The following is a 10,910-nucleotide window of genomic DNA, read 5'->3' as shown; positions in this document are numbered from 1 at the left end:
TGCGCGCCCGGGCCGGGCAGCCGCACGCACAGCTCAGCACGGCACGGCACGGCCCCGCGCTGCCGGACACGGCTGGCTGCTCCTGAGCCAGTGCCGGGCACCACGGACAAATTCCCATTTTCTGATTTTCCAATTTTCTTTTTATGGGGGGTGGGGAGGAGAAAGCTCCGCTGAGCCTCGTGGTTCGGCTGATGCCCGTAGAATGGACTCGTTACAGACCAACAGGAAGGAAAACCCACCGGTTAGCACTCGGAGTGATCCATTTCATTTCCATCTTTTGCATTTTAAATAAATTTCAAATAAGCTGCTCTAAGGAGCTCGTTGGCAACTCAGTACACCTTGCCCTGCACAGGGACTACTGCCCTGTCCCCAGTGCCCCATCCATCTCCAGACACACGGAATGTGCATCAGGTGGTGTTCCTGCCACAGCACACCCAGGGCGCCCACGCCGATGTGAATTAAAGTACACTCTGGAGGGGTTATGGTGGAAATACCATGTAACACCTCGTAACTAACCTGTTCCTGCCCAAATACAGAGGTTTTTCCATCCATCAGGTTCAATACCCAGGCTCAATCCAAATAAATTCCTGCAAACACATCTATTTGAATTATTTTAGTAAGTCAGACCACTACTCTTGTGCAAAACTTTTTAATAAAAAGAGAAAGGGTTCTCTGTAAAAGAAAACAGGTACAATGCTAATAATAAAATTTAAAACTTCTCAAAGATTTCAATAAACCAGATGTGAATTTGTGACAAAGACTATGTCTCAAGTTTAGAAACTCTTATTCTTACACCTGAAAACACAGCCAACACATCTGTCAATTATGACTTCTTAATTACAAACCCCATTTTTCTGTTGGGAGATTTACTGGTGCATTATCAAGTTTTAACATGTAGCATCCATGATGAAGGTGTGAATAATTCAAAATAATGTTGCTAGAATGCTGAGATTCCTATAGAACCTTTCACATTTCATAGCTTTAACAGCTTTCCTTCCAGCTCATGAACTAACATTAACAGTTATGTTCCCCTATATATAAAAACTCAGCTTAAAAAAAACCCATCTCTTTCAGGTGACATAAAAAGAATTTCCATGAAGCCCGCAGTTTCACTTTAGAAATAATACTTGAAAAATACCTTTACAGGGAAAAATAAAAATTCAGGGTTTACCTTTTCGTCTGTTTTTATGTATGTGTGTATTATGGACATCACTTTACAGCAAAGGTTTTGCCCTTAGTGACTGACTACTTTCGTGCTTGTCAAAACCAAGCAGGCAGCAGGGAAGAAATGGCATGTAAGCTTGCTCAGTTACCCATCCTGGAGCATCAAGTGACAGCTGTCAGAATGTGAAGCACCTGACTTCTTCCACAGCACCAGGACCAAGCTGAGGTTGTTCCCACACACGCCAATAAGAGACTAGCCAGTAGCATTAGGAATGAACCTGACATCTCCCAGTAGTTCAAGCTGGTCAATGCTTCAAAGGGATACCACAGTCACTTCATGCAAAAAGTTGTCTGTTCACATAAATAGCCTCTGCATCAGTACCATATACCAGGCATGGTCCTAGAACATCTAAACTATTCACTGACAAAGTCTGGTTTGGAATCAGGTTGGTGATTTCCATGCGGTCTTTGGTCGGATCATTGCTTAGCCAGGCGCTCACTACAGACTGGTTCATGGTACTGTGGGAAAGATAGGCAGTGCTTCTTCCTCCTGAAAGAAGGAAGACAAAGAAGTAAGTTTCAAATTCGTTTATATATTCTGAGAATTTGGAGAAACACAGTAGATATGGGTCAGACATAATGGAAATAAAATTTTACATTTAAGCCAGTTTTCAGAGTAGTTGAGATGTCATTTCTTTGGTAAATTAAGGAAAAAATAGCTTAAAAAATCAAGTACTTGAAATAATTACAAAAATTATCTACCAGCTCTACCCTCAGTTAAGACAAATACATCACAGCAGCTATTAACTCATCTCACTGAGAGCGTAAGTACCTGCAAGTTTCTCTGTAGAGATACTAAAGCAAGGGTACAAGAACACAAGTCTGTTTATAGAGTGTCTTGCTCTATTTGGAGTTTTCAGCTTTGCTTCAATAACACTTATTCCCTACTGCTCCTCCTCCCCACTTTGCAGCAAGTGATATAGCTATATTTGACTTTTAATTTTTTCCACATAACACTTTACGTTCAAACTGAAGTCTCACACTGTAAGAACCATCATTCAGCATAAGATTTACAAGTGTCAGAAGTGATGCTAAAGGATTTATACTTCATATACTTGCAAACATGCAGAGTCCAACTTGAATTAGTAATCCTATAACTTCCATAGATAAAACTTAACTTTGAATGACAACTTTGAGGCCAAAGGCAGCAGGTGACATCTGAAAGTTTCCCCACTATTGTCTAATGTGGCAAGCACTTAGCAGTCTTCGTGAGTAGTATGTGAAAATGAATGCTTATATTAAAAGTCAGTATCATAACTAAAATAACTCCTGCCACCATGCAAAAGGATCCAGTTTCATTTATTGAAAGTTTCAATTATTACCCTGAATTGTAAATTCATAATTCTACTATCTCATTAACCTATCAATTATTTTTGTATTCTAAGTTAGTGCAACTCCCTCAGAGACTCAATAAGGTCAGTCAGCTGCCTCTATTTCTTTTCTACAGATGATTTTTAAGTGAATACAGTCTATCTTTGAAATCATAAATGTGCCCCTTCACACACTGGTCAGAGGGTAGCATATTAAAAAACCCAAACCAGACCATGAAAAACCCTGCACAACCGTTTGCCGTATAAGTAGTTTTCCTCAAGTACTTATCTAAGAAAAGTGCTTATCTAAGTCTGCTGTCTAAGAAAAGAAAGCTGTTTTTAATTTTCTGTATTAAGATTGTGTTATCAGTTGGGTCATGTGAGAACACTGACTGTAATGATGTTACCAACTGACAAATTCAGTGCAGATGGACTTCAAACATCCTTACCTTGATGAAGAAAAGATGGTTTTTCAGATACGTTTGTGGAAGTATCCCAGTGCCAAAGAGATCCATCTTCAGAACACGTGAATAAATGATCAGGGTCAGAGGGATGGAAGTGAACTTCCCACACTAGAAGTATCAAACAAAATCATTTCAGAACAAGTCTCGAGTACTTTGATCAAAGCATTTGGATAGCATGATATAGACATGTATTTACAAGAACATATGCCTCCATCAAAACCTTTCATTTTTAATTGTGTGTGGGTAGGAAACCCAAAGCCCCATCTGAAGTTATATACTGCAGTTTTCCCTCTGCTGGCAGGGGGGAGGGGGAAAGAAAAAAGAAGGGAAAAAAAAGGAAATGACCCTATTTTGTTGCATTTCACTATTGTGAAAATTGTTAAAGTATTATCTGAATTCAGGCAATCTGCATGTCATCTTTCCTGCTGTTAAGTTCAAATCCACACATAGTATGCATTCCTTCTCAGGACACACATTATGTTGTGTCTAAATACCATAACTGCAGAAAATATTTAAGTAGGTAAATGTAATATCAAGAAATATTTTTACTCCTTTAATTTAAATGTAGCACCAAATCACAAAATTTTCAGCATAAAATTGTTGTCTTGTTCCTGTAGTTGCCAGGAAAGTGAGCTATTTCAGCAGAGAGACACCAAATGGATGTTGAGTTTCCCCTTCTTCCTCATGTTTTCAAGTTTGCTAGTATCTGCATTCTGTTTTACTCTATCTGCCTAACACTGCACCAGCTTCCATGACTGTTTATACACCTACCCTGCTAGAAACACAGCCATTCTGATTAAATGCATCTAAAGCTCATTAAAGAATTGCTAACTAAGTCTACTTTTAGTTTAGAGAGAGTTCACTTTTATCTAAAAGCAGTCTCCTATACAGAGAAGGAAGCCACATTTTCCAGATGAAAACATGGAGCAGTAGTAGGCATCCTGGGAAGAGTATAGAGATGAAGGTTAGGGATAGAGTGAGGAAGGCCAAGGAGAAGCTGGACCTGAGCCTGGCAAGGGATGAAAAGAACAACAGGAATGGCTTCTACAGGTATGTCAGCCAGAAAAGGAAGGTCCCAGAAGGTATATGCCCCCAGTTATCAATGCTGGAATACTGGTAATACTGGACAGGGACATGGTTGAGCTACTCAACTTTCTTGTGTCAGTCTTCAATGGCAACCTCTCTTCCCATACCTCTCCAGTGGCTGAGCTGCAAAACAGGGTCTGGGGAAGAAAAGTCCTTCCCACTGTACAAGAAGCTCAGGTTCATGACCACCTAAGGAACCTGAATGTACATAAATCTAAGAGATTTCCCAGAGTCCTGAAGGAATTGGATGATGTAGCTGCCAAGCCACTCTCCCTGTTTGAAAGGCTACCGCAGTCAGGTAAAGTACTAGGGGACTGGAAAAAGGGAAGGATGGGCACAAACCCATGTTTAAAAAGAGTAGAAAGAAAGACCCTGAGAACTACAACTTGTCAGCCTCAGTTCTGATCCTGGGAAAAACACAGAACAAATCCTCCTAGAAGCTAGGCTAAGACACATGAAGGACAGGGGAATAGTGGGTACAGTGATAGGACAAAGGGGAATAGCTTTAAACTGACAGTAGGTTTAGATTAGGTTATTAGGAAGAAATTCTTTACTGTGTGGGTGGTGAGGCACTGGAACAGGTTTTCCGGAGAAGCTGTGACTGCCTCGTCCCTGGAAATGCTCAAGGCTAGGTTGGATGGGTCTCTGAGCAACCTGGTCAAGTGGAAAGTGCACCTACCCTTGGCAGGAGAGGTTGGAAGAAAATGAGCTTTAAGGTCTCTTCTAACCCAAACCATTCTATGATTCACTTAAGTAGCAAGTATGTGATTGTTTTCTACCACAGCTACATCAACTTATTTTTACAGTAATCAGAAACTTCTCTAAAATGCCACCTTCTTCCCCCCTCCTCCATTTCAGGTACTTACTTTCTGCTTCATGAGCATTTAGCAGGGACACTGGCATAGTACCCTGCCTGATGTCCCATATACTCAGCATTCCATCCTGGCCCCCTGTGGCCACAATATGCTGCTGATTGGGATGCCTATCCACACAGTGCAGTGGAACTCTGTCACCTGCCCTGCAAAGAGGAAAAAGCAAAACAACCAAATAACCCAAACACGAATTTTTTATTTAGCTTCTATTTTCCTCTTCTTAATCCCTAATTTGGCATCAGAAGCATTGACAAGCGAGGTACCAGTATCAACATGACCTTCAATTCCTGTAACATCTGACCACCCCAGGTTGAATGCACATGACATCTACTGGAAACCAGAGGTATGGCAATAACATGAAGCTACAATCAGGTTCCGTACCCTATGGAACATCTACACAGCATCTGACAGCTTTATAGGAGTGAGAAGCCATGCAGGCAAATAATACTCTATATATACCTATAATAATAATATTATTATTATGATGCATGATATAATTATAGTTTTAGTATACACTAAGAGTTAAAAAGGGAGACCATGCACTAACAAAATCAGGTACCTAAACCACAGTCTAGGAACAGCAATGGGAATTATTACACAGACAACAGGATTGAAATTTAGCCCATTTTCTTTTCTCACAGTACCTTATAAGGCACAAAGTTACCATTTCAATACATTCCAAATGCCAAAAACCTTACATTAGGCCTGTGAAGAAAAGTAAATATAAACAGGTAAATAGTTTGGGGTTGAGGATTGAAAGTTTTTTCTTAACAAGATAAGTGTACAGGTATAATAGTCCTTCAAAAGTTAAATCATTAAATGCACCTGCTAAGCATGATGCTGAGTCACAACAGTGATTCAACCATTAATCAGCCTGCCTTTTGCTTATTTAAGTACCAAAGAAGTTAAAATCCTTAAAAAAAAATCAGTAATTTACCATCCTGTTGTTAGGAAGGCATTAGGAAAGATCTGAATCAGATTATACAAAGTAGCATATGCTTTTCAGTAAATAATAAAAAAGTGGAGGTCTTACAAAGAAAATATTTGAGATGGCTCATTTCTTTGCTGTCTGAGGTCCCATATTTTTAACTGTCCAATTGAGTTTACTGTCAAGATCTCAGTTGTGCGAAGGAAAGTCACTGCATGGAGTGTACTGCTGTCTGCGTTGTCTGCAAAAGATGAGAAAAGCATTCAGGTAAACCTGTGGAATGCTAGTCTCCATTTAATTGCAACAAAGTAACTCTTAATAGAGAACAGAACACGGCTGTTTAAACATGTGCATAACCTCTGCAGTTTCAGGGTCAGAGACTGTCTAGTATCTGCAAATACCCTGTGAAAAAGGAGCCCTTTCCTTGCTTACTATATAACACTACTGAGACAAATCTGTAAGTAGATGTATTAAATTAGCTCTGGTGATTACAAAACTACTCATTGATTTGTAAGATTTCTTTTTGTGGAAGAGGAATTAATTTCAGCCAAATTTATGGTTCTCAAAAGTTTTCTTCATATGACCAGCACCTACTGACAGAAGTAGCTATGGAGCTTTTCATAATGGAGTTCTAAACACAAGGAACAGGAACTCTGGCTGACAGCATTAAGCAATTTTATACAGAAACTTAATTTACCAACTTTTAGACCTTTTCTGAACTGCCAATGTGGTATCAAGTTAAACCCAAATTATCCTGTGCTTGTTGATAACTAAATAGCAAGGCCCTTTTTTTAGGTCCTTTTCTCCAGTGCCTCTTTTTTGTCACAGTAATTTACAATGTCAAACAATTCACAGCTTTGAGGTGAAACTTTTAAAGCCTTCTGAAAAAGAGACACTATTTTCTTGTATTTTATTTCTGTTACTATATATAAACTTTTCACCTTGATTATGATGGGGTAACTTTGTTAAGTCTACTTTCACCTCAAGTATTTTAAAATTCTTTGTGTAAGCCCATATTGAAAATATAGGCAAATTATTATCTTTCTGCATAAGATGGAAATATTTTCTGATAGCAAGACAAAAAAGTTACACTGATGCCTGGTTACAGATATTTTAATGACTTTTCTGCCTACTCTTTAAATGAAAGCAGAGGGGAAGAAAAAACTCACCAACTCACCATTAAAAAGAAATGTTGGATTACTGAATACTGAGGTTTCAGAGGATTTAAAGTTTTATGACAGACTAAAACTAAGTAGTTTAGCAATGATACACTTTTATGGCTCCAAAAGACTTTTACATAATCTCTAACTTTGAGATTTCTTTCTTCCTACCATAACTGACTACAAACCTATGCACTTTGTACTGTGCTCTTAAATCCACTAAAGAATAACAAAAACATCAAGGCATTTGTTTGCAACTATTGAACGAGGTACAAGAGTCTATCTTCACGTTAAGGATTCAGCTTAGTGCCTGGGAAATGTCAAGATGTTATTGAATTGGGAAACAGCAAAACAGATTGCTTACACCATAGAACTCCATTCTGAAGAACCTGAGAGCATCTTCCAAGATGTTCTCTCTCCTTCCTCTCCACCTTTTACTGTAAAACCATGAACTTAAAAATACCTAGACAAATATAGAAATACATTTGAAATATGCTTCAAGTATTTGAATTCTGGAGGGATATAGGAATAATCTGGAACAAACATGTTCAACCTGGAATACTGAAATCAATACTCAATTAACTTTTTTGTTTTGTTATAATAACCTGAAAACCAAACAAAACCCCCACCAAACTAGACTAATGTAAAAATCTAGGTATTTCACATACCTATAGTTCTTACTGCATCTTTTTGGTCAGCCCTGAAGAGATTTATTCTACCATCTTCTCCAACAGTGACAATTTCTGGGTTGTTGCAGACGACTCCTGTACAGGCTGCTCCACCACAAGATGTGTCTTGACCCACATGATAATGAGCTTTCGCCCACTGGTGGTCAGCAGATAATGTCTAAGTAGTAACCAGACATGAAATTAAGCTCTTTAATAATGAACATGATAAAGCTTCCAGAATACTCATGAAACCAGAAACAAGCTCCAGGGAATGAGCTATTTCATGGGAATGAGATCCCCCTATACAAATAAAAATTAAGAGATCTAAGTTTTCATCAACTCTTAAGCACAAAACCCTTCTACGACACAATTACTTCTTCTCTGAATCACCACGTTCACATGACCTAGCAAATAGAAATAACACTACGGACTGTAAAATGTTGTTCACTAGGCTCATGTCTTCAATATTTCCCCAGGACAGGGGAAAAGAACTGATGCACTTAGAAAATAACAGGTCAGATTCAGATCTTGATTGCAAGGAACTTAATTTATTTTAGGTACCACACCAAATTATAAACTGACATTCACCTTTACTGTGTCACTGTGAACATACATAAAAAGGTAATTATGCATTTATTTCCAGTGATTTATAATCAAAGCAAAAGGCTATCAAGTTTTACATAACTTCCTTCACAGGACACACATGAGAATTCATTCATCATTTATCCTTTGTTTGAGTTGAAAAGGAGTCATTTAGTTCAAGAATGCAAAAACTCTGATAAGGCAGACAGAAGTCCATTAATATTTACTGCCCCAAAACACTCTAATGTCTCAAAGTATGTTTTCAATGAATGGGCTTTTTGGATACAGACAAGGCAATACCCCAGTCTGTCTCGCTCTGGAATCTAGTTTATGTAGCATGTGCGTAAAATGCTATTTTCTTTCCTCATATGTGTCAAATCAAAGCTTTTTTTAACAGACTCCAAAAAGAAATTCATTTTGGTAGCCAGATGCTTTTTATAGTAATATCAAAGTAACCTGTATTACAGAGAATAGCATCTTAAAGCCATTGCATGTCACATACCTGGTTATTTTGATGATGATGGAATATAGTTACAGTTCCTGTTGACGAGGCAACCACAATTCTTTCTTGATCCAAAAACTAGAGAGAGTTAACAAGAATGCTATTAGCCAATGTTAGTATCAAGGTGATAATTTTGATTTTAGAGTAACCTAAATTATTGGTAGGTGGAGGGGAAAAAACCAAACCCACAAAAACCACAGCAATATTGATTGGCTTTGTTCTTTTTCTTTGTAAGAATTTTTTGGCCAATCTCAGCATTTTGACAGTTCACTCTCACTCAACTCCTCCTAAGTGACCAGCCCTTAAAAAATACGGATCTATTCAACACAGCTATTTTACCTGCATATCCATAACATCACCGTTGTGCTGGATGTCACACAGCAAATGAGGTTCTCCATGATATTCACCATTGAGGCCCGCATTTCCAAGGTCGCCAGCTGACCAAATGGAGATCCTGTTATCCTGAACGGAAACGATACCACATTTACTCGAGAACGCTTTCGAAAGTACCGAGCAGTAAGGCTCAGCCAGGGAAAGCAATACGCTGCGGGCTGCGCACGGCTCCAGAGGAAGCCGCCGCCGGCCGGAGGGAAGCGCTTGCCCAGGGGGATAACGCTGCCGTGCGCCGGGGCGGCCCCGCGGCTTCCTTGGGGACCCGAGCACGGCACGGCCAAGCGAAGGGCGGGACTGCCGAGCCAGGCAGTGCTCACGGCCGGCTCCGGCCGCGCTCTCCCGCTCCAAGCGGCCGAGGCGCAGGGGACCGAAGTAGCGTGGGGTGCCGCCGCCACCCGCGCCGAGCTCCGGCGGGAAGGTCGCGCCGCGCCTCCGGGCTCGCCCGGCCGGTACCTCGTTGTCCCAGGAGCCGGTGGCGAAGAGGTCGGGGGGCTGGAGCGCGGCGGCGGGCAGGGGCCGCCAGCGCGTCCGGCTGATCTTCTGCGACACGAACTTGGCGCTCACGTCCTCCATGGCCGCGCCCGCCCCGCGCCCGCTCCCGCCCGCCCCGCGCCGCGCGCGCTGATTGGCTGCGGCGCGACGGCGAGCGCGGAGGGACAGGCCGGGGGCGCGGCGGGAGCGCGGGCCGGGCCGGGCCGGGCCGGGAGCGGCGCTGAGGCGGCCCTGCCGTTTGTAGGAGCCGGGCGGCGCCTGCTGCCCGCGGTTACCGGGACGGGCCGGGGCGGCGCTGCGCTCTGCCTGGCCACTGCGAGCCGCTGCACCGGCGCGTATAGGCTCAGGGTCGGTTGCCGGTCAGGTCTGGAGTGGAGGAAACAGAGGAAGACGCGATGGTGCCACTGTTTTCCCTGTCTGCTTGGCTGGGCCGCGACCACCGGAACGCTGTGTCCGTGTGTCACCTTTGCATGACATGCACCGAGTCCTGTTCTCTCAAAATGAGTGACTTACACAACGACTAAGCATTTCTGGTCTAAGATCTGCTTTAAAGATGCCCTGCTTTCAGCTGGGGCAGAGTTAATTTTCTTCCGAGTAGCAGCCACAGCGCTGTGTTTCGGATTTAATGTGGAATAATGGTGAAAACACGCTGATGCGTCACTTGTTGCTGAGTGGCGCTTACCCCAAATCGAGATCTTTCCAGTCCTCGCTCTGCCGGTGAGCAGGTGGATGAGAAGCCAGGAGGGAGCATGGCCAGGAGAGCCGACCCAAACTGGCCGGAGGGATATCCCACACCACAGAATATACACCCATGGTATAAACTGGGGGATGTTAGCCAGGAGGGACCAATTACTGCCTAGGGACAGGCTATTTATCTTCTTTGATTTGAATTATTAAAGGTGTTAAGAGTTAAGTTATTATTATCTCAACCCATGTTTTTTACATTGGTTTTATTCCAATTGTCTTCCCCATTCCCCCTGGGGTGGGCTAGAGTGGGTTTGTGGGGCTTATGTGACCAAATATTTGCCTGGTACTTGCTGGCCGGGGTTAAACCATGATAATGTACTTCCAAGTGATACTCTCATTGCTCTGACAGATTCCTACCTGTGCAGAAATAAACAGAATATTTTTTGTCCTAAATGGTATGTTAAATCAAAGAGGAGCACACATATACTTCCTTTCTAGTATTTCACTTGAGACCTAAACAACTATGCAACAAAAAGTTCAGA

At 41.8% G+C, this 10,910-nt stretch overlaps 1 protein-coding gene across 1 annotated transcript; it reads right to left on the bottom strand.

Annotated features, from left to right (window-relative positions):
- Nucleotides 1-633: 633 nt before the first annotated feature.
- NUP43 (nucleoporin 43) lies at nt 634-9,762 on the bottom strand. The gene is made up of 8 exons (XM_036381287.2): nt 9,643-9,762; nt 9,136-9,258; nt 8,797-8,874; nt 7,713-7,890; nt 5,990-6,125; nt 4,951-5,102; nt 2,984-3,106; nt 634-1,714 (listed from the first exon to the last, which is right to left on the bottom strand). Exons 1-8 carry the CDS (start codon nt 9,760-9,762, stop codon nt 1,500-1,502), a joined length of 1,125 nt encoding a protein of 374 aa, XP_036237180.1. The 3' UTR covers nt 634-1,499.
- Nucleotides 9,763-10,910: the final 1,148 nt, after the last annotated feature.

The sequence above is a fragment of the Molothrus ater genome, chromosome 3, assembly GCF_012460135.2.
Source record: "Molothrus ater isolate BHLD 08-10-18 breed brown headed cowbird chromosome 3, BPBGC_Mater_1.1, whole genome shotgun sequence".
In the NCBI taxonomy this organism is placed as follows: domain Eukaryota; kingdom Metazoa; phylum Chordata; class Aves; order Passeriformes; family Icteridae; genus Molothrus; species Molothrus ater.
The sequence above is the reverse complement of the archived record's forward strand: the minus strand, read 5'-3'. Positions and strand labels throughout refer to the sequence as shown.

What these genes read in the sequence shown, in the direction of transcription:
- NUP43 (XM_036381287.2), bottom strand. Translation starts at nt 9,762, where the DNA reads ATGGAGGACGTGAGCGCCAAGTTCGTGTCGCAGAAGATCAGCCGGACG. An exon ending in CCGGCTCCTGGGACAACGAG is followed by an intron (nt 9,259 to 9,642) that starts GTACCGGCCGGG and finishes GTTTCCGTTCAG; the next exon opens with GATAACAGGATCTCCATTTG. An exon ending in AAATGCTCATGAAGCAGAAA is followed by an intron (nt 3,107 to 4,950) that starts GTAAGTACCTGA and finishes TGATACTTCTAG; the next exon opens with TGTGGGAAGTTCACTTCCAT.